At 54.2% G+C, this 18,704-nt stretch overlaps 2 protein-coding genes across 6 annotated transcripts; one reads left to right on the top strand and one right to left on the bottom strand.

Moving 5' to 3' along the window:
- Positions 1-69: 69 nt before the first annotated feature.
- CFAP119 (cilia and flagella associated protein 119) lies at positions 70-4,380 on the bottom strand. 2 transcript variants are annotated; one of them, XM_045572507.1, is made up of 9 exons: positions 3,997-4,380; positions 3,680-3,711; positions 2,764-2,829; positions 2,447-2,616; positions 1,721-1,791; positions 1,417-1,533; positions 1,267-1,336; positions 1,104-1,193; positions 70-286 (listed from the first exon to the last, which is right to left on the bottom strand). In XM_045572507.1, exons 1-9 carry the CDS (start codon positions 4,195-4,197, stop codon positions 108-110), a joined length of 996 nt encoding a protein of 331 aa, XP_045428463.1. In that variant the 5' UTR covers positions 4,198-4,380; the 3' UTR covers positions 70-107. The 2 variants fall into 2 exon arrangements, with proteins under 2 accessions (XP_045428463.1, XP_045428465.1); XM_045572509.1 differs by lacking the exon at positions 2,764-2,829.
- Positions 4,381-4,606: 226 nt separating this feature from the next.
- Positions 4,607-16,287, top strand: RNF40 (ring finger protein 40). Of its 4 annotated transcripts, XR_006739932.1 has the most exons (21): positions 4,607-4,739; positions 4,845-5,043; positions 5,420-5,587; positions 5,718-5,859; positions 6,602-6,826; positions 7,334-7,455; positions 7,562-7,708; positions 7,812-7,886; positions 8,607-8,726; positions 8,816-8,995; positions 9,186-9,321; positions 10,186-10,307; positions 10,393-10,820; positions 10,898-11,015; positions 11,136-11,285; positions 11,451-11,663; positions 11,743-11,868; positions 12,966-13,106; positions 13,197-13,298; positions 15,286-15,716; positions 15,957-16,287. XR_006739932.1 is itself a non-coding variant. In XM_036412780.2 (20 exons), exons 2-20 carry the CDS (start codon positions 4,915-4,917, stop codon positions 15,460-15,462), a joined length of 3,003 nt encoding a protein of 1,000 aa, XP_036268673.1. In that variant the 5' UTR covers positions 4,607-4,739; positions 4,845-4,914; the 3' UTR covers positions 15,463-16,287. The 4 variants fall into 4 exon arrangements, 2 of the variants coding, with proteins under 2 accessions (XP_036268673.1, XP_036268672.1); XM_036412780.2 differs by having other exon boundaries at positions 6,620-6,826; positions 15,286-16,287; XM_036412779.2 differs by having other exon boundaries at positions 15,286-16,287.
- The last annotated feature ends 2,417 nt before the right edge of the window (positions 16,288-18,704 follow it).

Raw genomic sequence — 18,704 nt, 5'->3', positions numbered from 1 at the left:
CCCTGTGTCCGGTGTCCGGCTTTGGCAGGAAAACCCAGAAGTTGCTCAGAATGGGGGTGGGGGCACGGATGGGGCCACTCTGGCCTTTATTGGGGAAAACACGGTGGTCACTTGGACTTGTTCTTGCTTTTGCCTGGAGGCAGTTGGAAGGGCCGCTCCAGTGTGGTCAGCTTGCTGTTGAGCCTTTCCTCGCTGGCCTTGAGCCGCTCCTCCACCAGCTGCTGCAGCAGCTCCAGCTCCTTGTTCAGCTGGGTCTTGATGTAGGCTCGGAGGAGGGAGACGTGGCCTGCGGGGCAGGGAAGGAGAGAGGCTGCTTGGGGCTGAAAGATTGCCCCTCGCTGGGCAGACAAGTTCCAAATTGTCCCTAGGGACTACATAGGTGGTCATGTTGCTTCAATTCAGGAAATGCCAGCCAGCCCTTCTGTGAGAGAGAAGTGGGCAGAATGGCTATTTCCAGCCAGACTTTCTGGATTGCTGCCTAATAGCTTTGTGAACTTAGGCAGGTGAGTTCACCTTCCTATGCCCTAGGTTTCCTCCCATGTAAAATGGGGATAGTGATAGCACCTAGCATCTGGGATTGAGAGAAAATTAAATGGGTTAATGCACATAAAATGTTTAAAGCAGGGCTTGCCTGGCCCTGGCCGGTTTGACTCAATGGAAAAGTGCGGACCGAAGGGCCCGGGTTCGATTCTGGTCACGGGCATGTACCTCGGTTGTAGGCTCCTCCCTAGCCCCGGCCCTGGTCAGGGCACATGCAGGAAGCAACCAGTTTCTCTTACATCCATGTTTCTCCTTGTCTTTCCCTCTCTCTAAAATCAATAGGAAAAGTGTCCTCGGGTGAGGATTTAAAAAATATAATAAAAAATAAAATGAAATAGGGCTTGCCTGGCACAAAATATTATCAGTTATGTGCTGGCTATTGCCATCGGTTTTTCTGGAGCTCCTAGCTGCTGTGTTTTTATCTGTCATCTTGGACTTATGCATGCTGAATCCTTTGGAGAAAGGACCATGACTAAAAAAGTCTGAAGTCCCAATGTGGTCTAAACCCTTCATTTCACATTTGCCCCAAGTCATAGAGAACCCCAACTCCTCCAGGTCCTCACTTGGCTCTTGCTGTGACTCAGCCATCGTTTCTGATTCCATCTCCTGTAGGGTGACTGCCTGCTCCTCCACCTCCTCGCCACCTTCTTTCTCTGCAAGCCAGAAGCAGGAAGAGCCTTCAGCCCCAGCCCCGGCCCCGACCCCAGCCCCGGCATTCTCCCTTACCTGTCTCATCCTCTGGCCAGGGCTTGGGTGGCTGCAGCCCTAAATAAGTCAAAGACAGATCTAGCCGCACCTGGGGAGACAAAGGCAGCTGAGAGGACGGCATCTGCACCAGGGGAAGGGGGAGCGGAGGGGTGGTCCCGGGCCCAGTACCTCGGGAGTAAAGACGTATTTGTAGAGCTTGAAGTGGCGAAAGTAGGTGTTGACCACATAATCAGCCAGGGCCAACAGCTGTTCCTCCTTAAAAAGGTTGATACTGAAAGGGGGCCGCTGTGGGGGTGACAGGGAGTTAGAGGACTGACTGAAGCTCTGGCCTTTTCTCCTAGTGCCCAGCTGTCCAGGAGCAGGGAGAGCCCACTGTGGCCTTCAGAGGAAGATGAGGGTGATGAGTGTGAGAACAGGCGATGGGGCTAGGCCTTTTCTGGGGAGGAGCGGAGATCCCACCAGGGGAACTGACCCTGACTCCATGGCAAAAAAGAACACTGGTGAAGTAGCGGTAACATTCCTCCACATTGCCCAAGGGGGTTGCTGGGAGGGAAAACAAGATGTTCCAGTGAGTCACCTCTGTGATAATCATTCATTTTACTCAAGAGCTACGCTACTCAATGAGCATGAGCTATAAAAGCGGACAGATCTAGATTTAAGTACTGGACTGTTTCATTAACCCACTCATACTGAGTCCTGTGACTGGGCACTGAACAAGACAGGTAAGGTCTTGCCCTTAAGAGGCTGACATGTCAGTGGAAGGGACATACAATAAACCAAGAAATACATCATTTTAGCTCTTACTAAACATCCTGAGAAAAACCAGTTCTGGGAATAGAAGGGAGAAAGCAGCTATTTTACTGAGCACTGTGCATACATATATTTCACATACAGGGTGTCCAAAATATATATATATATATACACACTTTGTACATTTATTAATTCCAATGTCTTTTTTCAGATTTAACCCATTGGAATTAATAATTATTCAGTGTGTATACATTTTTGCCCCTCCCCCATAGCAGAACAGTCAGTATTCTTAAAGCTAAGGAAATGAAGATTTCATAGGTGAAATAACTATGGTAACACTGCTACTAATGACAACAGATGCCAGGTGGTGATATTTCTATTTCCCATGGTTACTGTGCCATCCAGCTCCTCTTTCCTGGGCTCAAACCTGGTCAGCGCCTTCTCTTACCAACGCAGGCCTTGTGAAGATCTTGGAGCAGGGCACAAGCCGTTGATGTCTGCTCCATTGAGAAGCCCTGCTGGCGGCAGAAGATGAGTGCATGGGAGAAGAGATCCAGGGTGATGGCATCACGCTGGCTCTGCTCAGGCCATCCTAGCCCCAACAGGTCGGCCAGCACCCTTGAGAGGGAGAGAGGATGGGGTGAGAGACAATGGAAGCCTCCCTTCACTACCCCCCACTAGTGTACAACAAGCTTTGGAGCCAAGCATTTCTCATGCCTTCCCAGTACACCCCTCAGCCTCTCTCTTGCTCCTCCCCCACCATACTCCCTCATCTCCTCAGCGTTGGCCGTCTTCTCCAGCCTGTGCATGGAATGGATGTCCAGATACTTCCTGCCATAGGAAAAGAGGAGGAATGGTGTTGGTGGCCGTCATACATTAGTCTCACGGCAGGACTAGAGCATAAGGCTGGGAACCAGGAAACCTGAGTTTGAAATTTGGCTTTTCTACTAACTTGCCATGTGACCTTAAGCAAGCCACCTCCCTCTCTGGGCCTCATGTTTTCCATTTGTAAATAACTGATATGATCTAAATGAACTTTGTGTGTGTGTGTGTGTGTGTGTGTGTTAATCCTCAGGATATTTTTTACCTTGGCTTTTAGAGTGGGAGAGGGAGAGGTAGTGGAAGAAAGAGAAACAAACATTGATATGAGAGACATCCATCAGTTGGTTGCCTCCCACTTGTGCCCTGACTGGGACAGGGATGGAACCTGCAACCCAGGTACATGACCTTGACCAGGAATGGAACCTGCAAGGTTTTAGTGCATGCCTAACCACTGAATACACTGGCCATGACCTAAATGAATTCTTTTGATTATTTTCATTATAAATCCTAATGTTAGGAAACTTGAGTTCTTGTTTCTGCTCTGTCACTCCCTTAATTTTGGCAGTGCCCCTGTGGGCCTCAGTGCCCCTATTTGCACAATGCTCCATGACAGCTTTGATATTCTATTTATATCCTCAGTCTTTGGCTCCCTTCTTCCTACACTTGCTCTTTGGACTATGGAGGCAGGAGAGCCAGCTTCTAGTCATCTTGGGTAAACGCATCTCTGGACCTCAGTCTCCTCATCTGTAAAATGGGGATGTCCTTTTTTTCTGCCCTGGCAGTTTTACAGGGCTCTTGGGGAAGCAAGGGAATCACGCAAGAGTGAGATGTAACTTTTCCCAAGGCTCTTTACACTCACCACATGCAGATCCGGGGCTGGGGCAGAGGAGGCTGCGGAGAGAAAGTAAATTGGACCAAAATCCTTGTCCCTGGTCCATGGCAAATCTCCAGGGGACCGGAGAACTCGTTGCTTTCTCAGCTCAAGGACTATGAAGGGACAACGCGGGCGGGCGGGGCTTCAGCAGGCCCCAAGTACTATTAATGAGCATATGAACAGTCCATTCGCCTCTTCACCAAGGCAGCCAGGAGACGCCTTAAAGTTAGTAAACATAACGACGCGTGGCGCCCTGGCCGGAGCCCTTTTATAACATTCACGAGCGGACTACTTGTCCTTACCGGGAACAAATTGGCTGCAGAATCTTCATCTTCCTCCGAGGTAATGGTGCAGCGCTCGGACCACACACCTAATCCCACACGCGAAGTTAGATCATCCACTGAGCTTCGGTCCTTCTTGTTTTCCCGCCGCAGTTGGGAGGATTGTTCAAGTTCCGACGGCGTTCTCAGGCTCTGGAATTGGCTGGACTTCCGACGGATCATCCCGTCGCCCCTCCTAGTCCCGGTCGCCGCAGGCTCTACCCGGCCTCGGTTCGGAGACGGCGGGTCCTCCTCAGGCACTTCCTAGGTCTGACCCTCTCTCCGCGCTTCAGCCAATCGACGCAGCCGAGAAGTTGGCTGCAGCCAATCCGCGGGGGGCGTCGCTACCCGACGGTTGCTAAGGCGGCTGGGGAAAGAACAGGAAGTGTAATGTTCTCGTCAATTAGAAGAGAATGCGCGTGCGTAATAAATTGCAAAGCGCCCCTCGCTGCTCCAAAGTTTCTAACGAAACGCCGACGACGTCGTTAGGCTGGGAGTGGGCTGTGGTGTCAGTAACTATAGGGACGTCTACTGGCCAATCACGGAGAAAAAGAGGAGAAGTTCGGAAGAAACCCGATAGGCGGGACTAAGCGCAACCAATAGAAACAGGAAGTGCAGTTCCACCACATCCGGCATTGCCTCCCGGCGCCTGCGCTCCGCGCTGCGGAGGCCGGGTGACGTCTGGCGAAGTCCAAGATGGCGGCGCTGGGCTGATCCCGCTGCAGGTGAGGGCCTGGGCGGCGAGGGCGGGATGCGGCAGGTATGTGCGGTGAAGGGTTGGGGCCGCGGAGCCCCGGTCGCGTCCACATCTGTGTCTCCGTCTTCTGCAGGTGACGGAAGTGCCGCCGCCTCCTGCCTGGCGTTCCTGGGAGACCCTGCACCGCTCCCGCCGCCGCGGCCATGTCTGGGCCCGGCAACAAACGCGCCGCCGGCGACGGGGGCTCGGGGCCCCCGGAGAAGTTGAGCCGCGAAGAGAAGACCACAACCACACTTATAGAACCCATTCGTCTTGGGGGCATCTCTTCTACGGTTCGTTCCAGCCCTCTCAACTTACCAGACTTCCAACCCTGTTCTCCGCCCAAATCGCCCGGAACCTTATTCCCACATCCCCAAATTTAGCAGGATCCACTTTACAGGACACAGTTGAAAGAAACCGAGAACAAGACGTCTGCTCTCCCTTTCCAGATAGGAAAACAGGCTCCTAGAAGGATTCGGAAGAGACGGAAGCAGACCCTCCTTAACCAAGACACCCTGTGGGTGTCTGCGCCTCTTTAAATCCCGTTGGCAGTTAGTTTGGGATACTCCTCTTCCCACCCATTCCATTTGCTGTCCTCTGTCTCTCTCTGTGATTGATATCTTGGGTCCTGCTTGACTTTCTTCTTGGTCCTTCTGTTTTTCTTGGTAGGAGGAGATGGACCTGAAGGTTTTGCAGTTCAAGAATAAGAAACTAGCAGAGCGGTTGGAACAGCGACAGGCTTGTGAAGATGAACTCCGAGAACGAATTGAGAAGCTGGAAAAACGGCAGGCCACAGATGATGCCACGCTCCTCATTGTCAATCGCTACTGGGCCCAGGTGGATGCCTCTGCTTTCGAGGACCTGGCCTTGATCCAGTTGCCAATTCTCAGGCTCCTCTGCTGGGCAGCAGTGTTATGATGGAAGCACCTGAGGAATTCGTAACATTTTTGGTGCTTTCTCCCTTCAGCTGGATGAAACTGTGGAAACCCTTCTCCGACACCATGAGAACCAGGGGGAGCTGTCTTCAGGGACAGAGGCGCATGGAACCCAGGAGGGGCTGACCCGTGACGAGACCCCTCTCACAGAGCCAGGGACGTCAGAACTGAGGGGTAGGGTCAGAGCCCTAGGATCTGGGGAGCTTAATTATGTCTGGGAAATGTTCTGGAGAGAAAGGGACTTTTGATATTAGGCTCCTGGAGTCCCCACCTCCCGTCCCACACATGCACATAAAATTGATTTCATGTTTGGGCAGCATGGTACAAGCTTTGGAATCTGAGTGACTTGATTCATAGTGCCTTTTATATTTTGATATTCGCTCAGTTAAAAGTGTTAATGTTGAGTGTTAACTGTATCTGGCACTGATCTAGACTTGCAGGAGACATAGATAAGCAAAAAGAAATAGTACCCCTGCCATCAGAGAGGAAGTGATTGTAAATCATAAAAGTATAGGGGCCCCTGAACGGGAATTAGTGTGTGTGCACTTGTGTGTGGTTCTATTTTATTTGATTGATTGATTTTAGGGAAAGAGAGAACATCATAGACTTGTTTTACTTATGCATTCGTTGGTTGATTCTTGTATGTGCTCTGATCAGGGATCACCCATAGCCTTGATGATCTGACCAAGCCAGAGCCTGGTGTGGGTTCCAGTTTGGTTTGAGAAGGCTTCCCTGCAGAAGTAATTGGGAGCATTGTGGCCTTAGGGATATTACCTCTTGAATCTCGTTTTGATTTCAAGATGGGGATAACAATGCACTCTAGGTGTTGGTTGTGTTGATTCAGTGAGCCCGAGTGTCGAATGGCTCAGTGTGGAACTTGGTTCAGAGTTGTGACTGCTGCTTTTGTCCTCATTAGTGTTTCCATCCCTCCTAGAGACCCTGCCCGTGCAGCTGCGGCCCCCACTCAGTGAGCCGGCCTTGGCCTTTGTGGTGGCGCTGGGTGCCAGCAGCAGTGAGGAGGTGGAGCTGCAGCTACAGGGCCGAATGGAGTTCTCCAAGGCCGCCGTGTCCCGAGTCGTGGAGGCCTCAGACCACCTGCAGCGCCAGGTGGAGGAACTCTGCCAGCGAGTGTACAGCAGAGGTTAGTGCTTGTGCCCCGCCCAGAGATGTCCATCCCAGTTTGCATCTTTATGCTACCCCTTTCTCAATGCCGCTGGCCCAGAGGCAGCCAGAATTCCCCAAGGAATACATCAGGCATGTTCTCGGGGAAGGGTTCGGTTGTAGATTTGATTTCTGGAGTTGAACTCTAAAGAGATCAAGAAGAGGAGTTGTTGATTCCAGTGGGGCCAACCCGTTTTGGCGGGTTATCTTTTTTGGAGCACTTTGCACAAATCTCAGTGGCAGATGCTGATCCATAAGACAGCAGCAAGTGCCCAGGCTTTGTAGGCAGACAGGCTTCCCCAAGCCTTCGTTCTGTCACTCTAGCCTTGGCATTCTGGGCAAATGGCTCTCCTGAGCTAGGCAGTGAGGGTAAAGACTCCTGGCTTTGTCATGGTGGATCACACTAGGCACATAGCAGACCCCAGAAGGAGGTAGCACTTTTCCCCATTGCCCTGGACTTGACTTTGACCCAAGCCCTGACTTCCAGGGGATAGTGAGCCCCCTGGTGAGGCGGCTCGGGCACGCACCCGGGAGCTGGGCCGTGAGAACCGGCGACTTCAGGACTTGGCCACCCAGCTGCAGGAGAAGCACCACCGTATCTCCTTGGAGGTGGGCGTTGCATTTTTGGGGGTGGGATTAGACCCAGGGCAGGGTTTAGGTTAGGTGGACAACCAAGTCTCCTCATTTAAGCATCTGCCCTCTTCATTGTTCTCAGTACTCTGAGCTTCAGGATAAAGTGACATCAGCAGAGACCAAAGTGCTAGAGATGGAGACGACAGTAGAGGACCTGCAGTGGGACATTGAGAAGCTGCGCAAGCGTGAGCAAAAGCTCAATAAGCACCTGGCAGAGGCCTTGGAGCAGGTGGGGTGAGGGTGCTGTGTCCGGTGGAGCCAGGGCTGGTACCAAGGGCCCTAGGTTCTCTCCTCCACACTCAGCTGTCTGTCTGTCTCTCTCCTCTCCACAGCTCAACTCTGGCTACTATGTGTCTGGGAGTTCCTCAGGCTTCCAGGGGGGCCAGATCACACTCAACATGCAGAAGGTGAGCAGGTATCCTCCTTCCCAGTCCCTCCTATCATATTTTCTCTACCCTTGTCATTCCCCACAGAATTATGGTGTCTGAGGTCCTTCCCTGTCACTCATGCTGCTCTTTGTTGTATTTATGCACAAATATGTTCAATAAGTCATTGCTAAACACTAAGTGCTAGGCGGCAAGCATATTGGAGAAAAAATAGAGAAAAACCAAAGCTTTCAGGGAGCTTAAGTCGGGAGAACTGAACAGAAGTAAGTAAAATAGTACATCAGTTGGTTATAAGCACCACAGAGAGCGAGTATAGACAGTAGGTAAAAGGAAATGTAGGCAATTGGAATTCTTAGTTTGGTGGCTGAAGAAGAGCCTGTGAGACAGCCTTAGTCACTGTCTCATTCCTTTCATATCTGTGCGCTCTCACCTCTCGGCAGGGGCACGCTTTCTTGGTGTGTGGGGATCACCATGCCCAAGTCCCTTTCCTTTACTCTTCAGGGCTTCGAGGAAGATCTCGCTGGCTCCTTGTCAGTTACAAGCAGCCTTGTTCCTAGCATTCACCAGGCGCATTGTTTCCTTCCACCTGCCTGGGAGCGCTTAGGAAAGGGCTTAGGTCTGGCTTGTCCCAGGGGCCTCAGAATAGTCATTGTTACACAGAGGAGAGCTTGAGTGGGGCTTGTGTGAAGGAACATGCCCCCTGGCCTGGCCCTGACTCCCATGACCTTTCCCATTCCACAGTTTGAGATGCTGAATGCAGAGTTAGAGGGAAACCAGGAATTGGCCAATAGCCGCATGGCAGAGCTGGAGAAGATACAGGCTGAACTTCAGGGGGCTGTGCGGACCAATGAGCGCCTCAAGGTGAGCTGTTTGGGGCTGGGCTGGGAGGGCCTAAGACTGCAAGGTGGGGGTGAATCCTTTCACTGATCGCTTTTGGGCTCCCGCCTTAGGTGGCCTTACGTAGCCTTCCTGAAGAGGTGGTGCGGGAGACGGGGGAGTATCGAATGCTGCAGGCCCAGTTCTCGCTGCTTTACAACGAGTCCCTGCAAGTGAAGACCCAGCTGGATGAGGCCCGGGGGCTGCTGCTGGCCACCAAGAACTCGCACCTGAGACACATTGAGCACATGGAGGTAGGGCCCAGGAACGGGTGGAGCTGTGGGAGAGTGCCAGACCCTGAGGGTTAAGGCGTTCCTGGGTTCAGTCCCTGCATGCCTGCCAGGGGTCCCTTGGGAATAAATTCTTCTTAAGCCACTGAAGCCTAAGGTAGGGGGCTTCCAGGGAGCGAAGGGATTGTGTGGGTCCTTAATGCCTCACCCACAGAGCGATGAGTTGGGGCTGCAAAAGAAGCTGCGCACAGAGGTTATCCAGCTGGAGGACACACTGGCCCAGGTACGCAAGGAGTACGAGATGCTGCGCATCGAGTTTGAACAGAACCTGGCGGCCAACGAGCAGGCGGGTATGTGGTGAGGACAGGGTGGAGGTGGGCCTTGTCTGGGATTGCTAGGCCCTCGTGAGGGGCGGCTGCTCTCCCAGATGCCAGAGGTTTAACCCTTCCTGTCACAGAGCCTCATCTCCCTGTGGAAAACAGGTACCACGCCACCTGGCTCAAAGGCACAGTAAGAGTTACAACCAGCTGAGGTGGTTGATGGAGCAGGCTGTCAGCCCCACCAGTGGTTCTCTGGCCTTCTGGTGTCTCTCTCAGACAATTAATTTATTTTGGAAAGAGTTATTTAATACCCCCTATGGGCCAGGCTCTCTTCTAGGCTTTGGGATTAGACCAGTGAACAAAACACAAAGAATCCTGTGGTGTGGAGCACTGTCATAATAGGGAAGGAAGGAAAAGGAAAGGGAATGTAGAATATGTGTTGTAGATAATGACTCACACGCCAAGAAAAAGTGTGGGTTGAAGACAGGCAGTATTAGGAGAAAGGGTGCTGCAGTTCTGGATGGGGAGGCCTGGGAATGTATCACTGAGAAGGCGGCGTTCGTTTAAAAATTCCGAAGTAGATGGAACTCACTTGTGGATTTACTGTTATGTGTTCTTTTGAAGGAGAGTTGGAAATATTTAAAAACGTACATGAGCAGAAATAACACAGTGTGAAGTTACTTTCGGGTGAATTTTCTTCAAAGTAAAGTCTCCGTTACTTTGATGAGATCATGTTGTAAAGTCTACATTTCTTCGATGAAGTCATACTGTATAAAGGCTTCGGTTTCCCTCTTTATAACGGGAGTGATGGCTCTGGCTCCTCCTCTTCCCCCACTAAAGAGTTGGGCCCTAATACAGGGGTCAGTCTGACCTTGATCCCCAACTCTCCCCTAGGGCCCATCAACCGTGAGATGCGCCACCTGATCAGCAGTCTCCAAAACCACAACCACCAGCTAAAGGGGGATGCCCAGCGATACAAGCGGAAGCTGCGGGAAGTGCAGGCTGAGATTGGCAAGGTGAGGAGAGGGCTGCCTGGGAGGAACCTTGGCTAGAGCCCGGTGAGTACGTCTCACTGCAGCCCTGTTCTCCTGTTCTTTGCAGCTCCGGGCCCAGGCCAGTGGCTCTACGCACCCTATCCCCAACCTGGGCCACCCGGAGGACTCGGGCCTCAGCGCCCCAGCCGCAGGGAAAGAGGAGGGCGGGCCAGGCCCTGTTGGACCCCATGAGACCAGAAAGGAGGTCGCTCCAATGCCTGTTGCCACCGTGAATACCTCCTCAGCAAAGAAGGAGGAACCGGTCCCCTCTGAGGAAGACGCCCAGGCCTTAACCCCCGGGCCCCAGGGCCCCTCTTCCCGGGGCCGAGAACCTGAGGCCAGACCCAAGCGTGAGCTTCGGGAGCGGGAAGGGCCTGGCCTGGGACCCCAGCCTGTAGCCTCAGCACTGGCAAGAGCCGATCGGGAGAAGGCCAAGGTGGAGGAGGTGAAGAGGAAGGAGCCAGAGCTCCTGAAAGGTCTCCGAGCAGAGCTCAAGTGAGGCCCTGTCCTGTCTTCTTCCCCCCATGCCACGTGGCCTCCCGCCCTCTCACCAGGCCCCTGTGCTCCCCCAGGAAGGCCCAGGAGAGCCAGAAGGAGATGAAGCTGCTGCTGGATATGTACAAGTCGGCACCCAAGGAGCAGCGGGATAAGGTGCAGCTCATGGCGGCTGAACGCAAGGCCAAGGCCGAGGTGAGGTCAGGTAGGGCTTGGGGGCCATAGAGAGCGGCTACCCCAGAGGGTTCTGGCCAAAGCAGAGCCCTGGATCAACAGGAAGCCTGACAGGAGAGCTCCCTCCTCTGGTGGCTGCAGGTGGATGAGCTACGGAGTCGTATCCGGGAACTGGAGGAGAGGGATCGAAGGGAGAGCAAGAAGATTGCAGACGAGGATGCCCTGAGGCGAATTCGGCAGGCCGAGGAGCAGATTGAACACCTGCAGCGCAAGTTGGGTGCCACCAAGCAGGTGTGAGCCTCTTGGGTTCTCTTCTAAATGTTTACCCGCTCTCCCCACCCCCAGTCTTGGGTTCTAGCAGATGGCCTGGTTCCACTTTGCTCAGCCTTGTTTCCCTGGGGTTTCCCCATGGTCATCCTGTCCATCTGCCCGTTCCCTCTGTCCTTGCCCGCGCAGGAGGAGGAGGCTTTGCTGTCGGAGATGGATGTGACAGGGCAGGCTTTTGAGGACATGCAGGAGCAAAACGGGCGGCTGCTGCAGCAGTTGCGGGAAAAGGACGATGCCAACTTTAAGCTGATGTCGGAGCGGATCAAGGCCAACCAGATTCACAAGCTGCTGCGGGAGGAGAAGGATGAGCTGGGTGAGCAGGTTCTTGGCCTCAAGTCTCAGGTATGGTCACCCTGGGCTTGTAGGGTGGAGCTGGAGAGGCAGGGGCTTCCCAGCACTGAATCTCTTCCCCTGCTCTCAGGTGGATGCCCAGCTGCTGACTGTGCAGAAGCTGGAGGAGAAAGAGCGGGCCTTGCAGGGCAGCCTTGGCGGTGTGGAGAAGGAGCTGACGCTGCGCAGCCAGGCCCTGGAGCTCAATAAGAGGAAGGTGAGGCCGGGCCTCGGGAAGCAACGTAAGACGCTGGCTCACGTCTCAAACTCTTACTACGTGCCAGACCCTGTGCTGAGTGAGGACTTTTCATATGTGGTCAGATTTTAGTCTCATAATAATCCTGTGACGGTTTTTCTTGTTATCCGTGAGGAAACTAAGGCCCAGGAGGTCAACTGAGTTGCTCAAGAAAGAGTAGAACTTGGATTCGGTGCGTCTCCTTGGCTCTAGGATCCACATCCTGACCTGTGAAATGGGGTGGTGCTTCCTGTCACATAGTTGTATTAAAACACAAATAGCGAGCTCATGGTAAAGCTTAAGATGGATATTGATTTTCAGTTTCTTTCCCCACTGGACTTTTTTCTCCTCCTGCTTCATTCATTCATTTAGGCCGGAGGTGGGGAAAAGCAGTGTAAGCCTGCGAAATTATTTGGTCCGGCCCTGCCAAGGCAACTGCAGGTGGAACTCAAAATTCAATAAATCTGGGCGCTTTTTTCATAGTAACAAAATTTATAGTAAGTGAGTAACATTAAGCGAATATTATTTTAAATTTCCAAATGGCCCTTGGTGAGAAAACGTTCCCCACCCCTAATTTAGACAGTATACATGCCCTTGCTGTATATACCCGACCCTGTGCTCAGTGTTGGGGAGACCATGAGAACAAGAGGGTCCTGTTAGAAGAGGGAAATTCAGTCTTCAGGGGACAGGTAGCCAGCAAGTAATCCCAGAGAGAAAGTAGTGTTATCACAGGTCATGGCAAGTCTTGTGAGGGATAACGAATAAAAAAGTATGAAGTGACATCTACATTGAGGGAGTTGCAGGGGAGACAGACGTATGCCTTGGAGTGGTAGCAGAGGACAGGTCCTGTGCAAGCTTAGGTTCCGGAGAGAGCAATAAGCAGGTGAGGAAAGGGCCAGGAATGGGGAGAATAGGAGCCGGTATGAGTCCGGGGTGAGGAGGGACCAGCTCCAGGGAAGAAAATTGGATTTAATCCCAAGAGCAAGAACCACTGGAATGTTTGACACAAGCATCTGTGGACCGTGGTGCCTAACTCCGTAGGCTCAGGAGAATGGTGCCCTCCTTGTCTCCCGCCTCAGGCTGTGGAAGCAGCCCAGCTGGCTGAGGACCTGAAGGTGCAGCTGGAGCATGTGCAGACGCGGCTGCGAGAGATTCAACCTTGCTTGGCAGAAAGCCGGGCTGCTCGAGAGAAAGAGAGCTTCAACCTCAAGAGGGCTCAGGTGTGCACATGGTGGGGACGGCACTGGTGTGGCGTGGGGGGCGGTTAGGATGCAGACCTTGTGCTCAGCCCAGCCCCTGTCCTGCTTCAGGAGGACATCTCACGACTGCGGCGCAAGCTGGAGAAGCAGAGGAAGGTGGAGGTTTATGCAGATGCTGATGAAATCCTGCAGGAGGAGATCAAGGAGTACAAGGTGGGCTGTGCGGCTCGGTTGTGCCCCATCCCTAGGCATCTTAATGAGGGGTTGGTGGTCTGGGGACCCCAGAAATAAGGATAGCAAGAAGTGGGCAGACCTGTAATGGAGAGTCAGACAACTGACCAAGAATAGTACACACGCTGCAGGTCAGGCAGAGGGCTTGGAACTAGATCTCGAAATTGACTGTGTTGGAGGAGGCAGCCACATAATTCTCCCGTCTGAGGATCAGCAGTGTGGGAACTCGGGGAAGGGAGGCGCTTAGACCGGCCCTGGGGTCAGCAGGCTTCCTGGAAGGAATGTCATCCAAAAGAAGCATGAAGATGAGTCCAAGTCGGCTGTGAGGAATGGGGATAAGAGGGTTCTGGCAAAGAGGAAGGCAGAGGTGAGGCCCCTAATTGAGAGAGGGGTGCTGGAGGACAGAAAGTGGGTTTTGTGGTGACCAGCAAGCCTGTGAACATTGGGCAGTGTCAACCTAAAACGTTTGGCACAGGATCAAACGTGCGGTAAGCCAGGTTGGCAACGTGGAGACATGCAAGGGTTTTGAACCATAGCACTGTGGTCTGATTTGCTATCAGATTTGGGTTAAAGTGGGTAAAGACTAGAGGCAGGGAGATTTGTTAAGCTATTGTAATCGTTGAGGCAAAACTTGATCCTGAGCTAAGGTATTAGAAACAAGTAGAGGAGCTCAGGAGATACTTAAGAGGCAGAAATGCTTGGATTCAGTGATTGGAGGGAGACAGAAATACTGAGAACTCCTGGCACCTGATTTGAGAAACTGGGTGAAGAGGAGCAGTTAGTGGGATCAGACAGACTGAATAAGAGTGGGGCTTGGTGGGCAGTGTTCAGAGATGTTGAGAACAAGGTGCTCGCGGGTCTTGTCTGGGAAAGCACTCGAAGCAGAAGGGCAGGTCTGGAGAACAGAGGCTTGGGGGATTGCCGGCTGAGGCAGAGATAGAAGTGAGGGTCTGGCATAAGAAGGGATGGGGTCATTCCCCTTAGGAACCTCAAAGCTTTAAAGATGCGCAAGAGAGAAGCCTGTGGATTGGGGTGAAGGAGAGATGATCGTAGAGGGAGTAGATGGGAAAGCACTTAAAGGAGGAGGGGGTGAGCTGAATCAGAGCTGCCAAGAAGGCAAATGAAGTGAGTGATGAGAGATGCCCCTTGGCTTTGGCAGTTTTTATAGGAATGGATCTTGGACAGGGTGTTGGTGAGGTCAGATGCCATTACTTGCACACTCGCTAACTGGAGTGAAGAGAGGGTGGACGGGGGGTCATAGATCTTTTAGGCACTTTGGCCTTAAAAGGTCAGAGGCACTGCAGGCAGCTATGGTGGATAAGGGAAGGGTTTCTTAAGAGGAGACAGACTGGAGCCTATCACATGCTGATGGTGGGGTTCTGAGAGCTGAGAGCTGGGAAGAATGCGGTGGCTGGGCTGGGATTTCGAGCAGAGCAGAGGAGAACTGTTGTGAATGCTGAGCTGAGGGAATTCCTGTCTGCAGTTGGACAGGTGGCAGGTTTCAGGATAGGAGCAGAGATCCAGGGACCCACAGCAGCATCTCTGGACCCAGTTGAGGGTGGAGACTGCATCTTTCTAGTCGTTCTGCCAGACCCAGCTGTGGCTAGGGGTGCAGGTGAAGTAGACATTTGGCTTAAGTCAGGATTGGGGTTTTTCCAGAGAAAACAGGGAGGAAAGAGATGACGCCAATGAGCCTGTGGGTTGTTGGCCTTGAGAGGGGGACAGTGACCGCTGGCCATCACTGCCAGCTTAGAATCCAGCTGCTGCTTTGTAGCTTTGAGACCAGCTTCTTCTGAGTCTCAGTCCCTCATGGAGAGTGCTCACCCACACCCCCCAGGGTTATGGGCGAGTTAGATGCAGTTGGCTGTATGTGTGATAGCATAGCCAGAACCACCTGCTGCTGTCAGCTGGGGTTCTGGGCACCGTCGGGAATGTTCCTGATCTGATCTGATGCCTTTGCCTGCCCCAGGCACGGTTGACCTGCCCCTGCTGTAACACCCGCAAGAAGGATGCAGTCCTTACCAAGTGCTTCCACGTTTTCTGCTTCGAGTGCGTGCGGGGCCGCTATGAGGCCCGTCAGAGGAAGTGTCCCAAGTGCAACGCAGCCTTTGGTGCCCATGACTTCCACCGAGTCTACATCAGCTGAACCCATAACTCAGGGGACTTTGGAACACCCGTGGGCCCTGGGGGCTGTGCCTCCAGCCCCTTCCCATCTAGCTGGTTTGGGGTCTCCAGTGCATGCTAGTGGGAGTGGGATGAGCCAAGCTCAGGCCCACCTTTTCTCGTCAGAGCTGAGGCACCCACCATGCAGGAAAGATCTGCTGTGAGCACCCAGGGGGAAACCCCAGGCTGTGACCTCCTATGAAGAGGAGACTCACTCACCTGCTTACACACCCACAAGTGAGGACCAGGGTGGGCCGGGTTCCAGCCCTTGTCCCTGCCTTCCAGGCCCTGGCAGGGCTTCTCCTGTGGAGTTCCCTGGGCTCTTTGTCTGGCTCTTGGGAGTGAGGTGAGGGGGAGGGTGTAGCGGGGGAGGGGGAGTAACAGTCCTCTTCCTGGGGAAGCTCTATGGTTGCTGCAGTCACCTTGCCCTTATTTTGGGAGTGCTGAACCAAGATCATCCCTTTCTATTCCAATCAGGCCCTCTGGGTATCTACTCTCCCAGGCCCTCTTACCCCCCTCATGCTTCCCACCCGTCCCCAGCCTGACTCTGCTTTCATCTTGGTGGCCTTAACTGCAGTGGAGGCAGAACTTCTGATCATTCCAGGTAGAAGAGCTTCATCTAATCCTGTAACTGAGCCTGTACACGATGCTTGCTGTGCTGCCTGCCCAGGCAGACTGGGCTGAGGGCAGCAGGCCTGGCCTGGAAGGTGGAGCTGCTGACAGGTGCAAGGGGGCGCTCGGACTCGCAGCCCCTGCTCTAGCGATGTCTTGTAATATAGGCTGTATGTCATGAATAAACACCCAACCTTCAGCCTGTGGTCTGAGGAGCCAGGTTCCATGCCCTAAACGCGGTTCCTGATTTTAGCTGCTACACCTGCCTTGCCGCTGCCCCGCCTGGCTGTGAACCTGGAGCTTCGGAACAGAGAGAGAGCCTGTTCCTGTCCACCCCACGAGGCTCCCGGCTGGGCTCCGGGAGGAAGAGCTGACCCTTGGGGGGAGGGGCTCCTCACACCTCTGGCAGTCATTGGCTGCTGGGATGCTGGGAAGCGCCCGGCTGCATCCTGGGAAATATAGTTCCCAATCGGCACCTAGCAACCAGGTCCGGGGGTGGGGGCGGGGAGCGGGTTCCTGGTTTTGCTGGCGAGAAGCGGCGCTACTTACTGCAAGGGGGGGGGGGGGGGGGGGGAGGGTTTGGTCCCCTCAGACGAATAAGTCGGGACACGTCGGTGTGTGGCTTTCTTCATTGCAATTTGTGCCGGCGGCTGGCCGGGTGTCGTGTGCCCCCTGGGAACCATTTCGAGTGTGGAGGGGTTCTGGGTTCAGTGAGCCGCCGGGGCGGAGAGCGCCATCACGGAGGCTGCACTGGGGCTCGCCCCGAGGCCGGTGCTGAGCGGGGTCGGTCCCGGCGCCGGCGCGGCGGCCATGGCCAGGGTAGCGGCCGAGGGCTTGGCAACATGCCCACTTTGGCGCGGCCCTGCGGTGGCGCCTTCACAGGGGCTTGCAGCCTTGTCTGTCGGTGGGACACACCTGGCGCCCAGGCTGTCGGCGAGGCCGCAGCGGCTGGACCAGATCGGACTGGAGACGGACACACGGGCCACCGGGGCTTCCTGCGCCGCGCTGGAGGTGGCGGGCACGCTCGCCGAGGCACGGGCTGTGGCCGGAGATGGCATGGAGCCTCCGAAAAAGACTGCGTGGCGCGAGGGCAGCCGCGGCAAGGGTGGGGAACACGCAGCAGGTTGCATCACAGTGAGGCTGCTTGGCGCTGAGGATCCCGGTCCCCGGGAGTGGGTCGGGGTCAGCCAATGCTCTGTGAGTCACCCCTTTCCCAGGAGCCACCTCCCTGGGGCTCCTTAGATGCAAGTTACTGCACATCGCCTCCCCAGGTAGCTTCCTTGTCCGGAGGAGCTTGGCACTGCTGGTGAGTCCTCATACCGCATGCTCAAGCTCAAACCCAAGGGAATGGGATGAGATGCCAGAATGGCAGTGCCAGGAGCAAGCACTGTTGCCACAGAAGTGCAGAGCAAACGCCACAAACCTCGGTCTGCAGTAGCTGCCCGGTGCTGGGAGGATCTGCTTTAGGGGCTGGACAGGCCCTTCCAGCCAGGAGATTTGGCCTCTTACAGCCCCAGTGGCCTCTGGCTGTGAGACCCTGGGTTCCTTGGATGGCCAGGCCAGAACTGACCTTGCCTGGCATCTTGATGGTGAGCAGATGTTGGCCTTCTGGTGAAGGTGCCTGTTTCAGCCACAACTAGGGCTACTGTCTGCGATTGGACCCAGGGTCCATGGGGCCCTTAGCACTGATCTCGCCAGAACTTCCCTCAGGTCTTGTGGTGCTACACTCTCCTAGTTTTCCTCAAATGGACTGTTTTTGCTGGTCCTCTTCCTTAGTTCTTTCTACTCTGCTTCTCTTCCTGGGTATGTTTTATCTGTGGCCACAGCTACAGCTAAGCTGCTATGGCCCAACTCCTCCAGCCCAGTTCTCTTTCCTGAGGCCAAACGTGGGGTGAGGTGGGGGGTGAGATCATGTACTCTCCTTAAAGTCCCCCAATGCTGCCCTGTGCCAAAGCTTCTCAAACAAGATGCCCCACACTCTGGCCTCTGCTCTGCCTTCCTTCAATCCCCAGCCCCCTGTTCTAAAGCCACCCCCAACTGTTAAGCACCCTTTATCCCCTGGCCCCTACCCACACCATTTCCTGTTGCCACAATCCTCATTCCTTAGGTCACTTCCTCCAGCCAGTTTCCTGATGCTTTGCTGTGGCAGGCACCATGCCTGGGTCACAGCCCCTTCTCCGTCTGAACAAATCACTACCCTAGCGCCAGTTCTTCCCTGGAGTCCCCTCACTTTACCGAGGACTCCTGTGCCGAGGCCAGTTCTGATGTGCCTCAGCTGTCCCAAGGACGGGACACGGGAATGCGGGGCGGCCTTCATTACCTCCTTTCCAGATGGGGAAGGGGGCGGAAAGGCAGGGAGCCTTTCCTGGGAGTCTTGGTCAGAGCAGCACAAGGAAGGTGGGGAGACAGCTTCCTGGCTGGAGCAGGAGTCTCCCGGCAGACTGGCAGGCGATGGGTTAAAGCAGGTGCTGACCTCAGGCTCTGGCCATGACCAGGCCTGGGCACAGAGGTAAGCCCAGCACTGAGGGTTCATCAGAGCAACCCTGCCTGGCCCAGTGTGGAACTCAGGCAGGCCAAACGATGGCGGAGAGGCTGGTTAGGTGCTCCTGGCCA

The sequence above is a fragment of the Pipistrellus kuhlii genome, unplaced genomic scaffold (assembly GCF_014108245.1).
Source record: "Pipistrellus kuhlii isolate mPipKuh1 unplaced genomic scaffold, mPipKuh1.p scaffold_m20_p_48, whole genome shotgun sequence".
Classification (NCBI taxonomy): Eukaryota; Metazoa; Chordata; class Mammalia; order Chiroptera; family Vespertilionidae; genus Pipistrellus; species Pipistrellus kuhlii.
This window is presented reverse-complemented; position numbering and strand designations above follow the sequence as displayed.

What these genes read in the sequence shown, in the direction of transcription:
- CFAP119 (XM_045572507.1), bottom strand. Translation starts at nt 4,197, where the DNA reads ATGATCCGTCGGAAGTCCAGCCAATTCCAGAGCCTGAGAACGCCGTCG. An exon ending in AACGCTGAGGAGATGAGGGA is followed by an intron (nt 2,617 to 2,763) that starts GTATGGTGGGGG and finishes CTCCCTCTCAAG; the next exon opens with GGTGCTGGCCGACCTGTTGG. An exon ending in AATACGTCTTTACTCCCGAG is followed by an intron (nt 1,337 to 1,416) that starts GTACTGGGCCCG and finishes TTGTCTCCCCAG; the next exon opens with GTGCGGCTAGATCTGTCTTT.
- RNF40 (XM_036412779.2), top strand. Translation starts at nt 4,915, where the DNA reads ATGTCTGGGCCCGGCAACAAACGCGCCGCCGGCGACGGGGGCTCGGGG. An exon ending in TCACACTCAACATGCAGAAG is followed by an intron (nt 7,887 to 8,606) that starts GTGAGCAGGTAT and finishes CCCATTCCACAG; the next exon opens with TTTGAGATGCTGAATGCAGA. An exon ending in GACACATTGAGCACATGGAG is followed by an intron (nt 8,996 to 9,185) that starts GTAGGGCCCAGG and finishes CCTCACCCACAG; the next exon opens with AGCGATGAGTTGGGGCTGCA.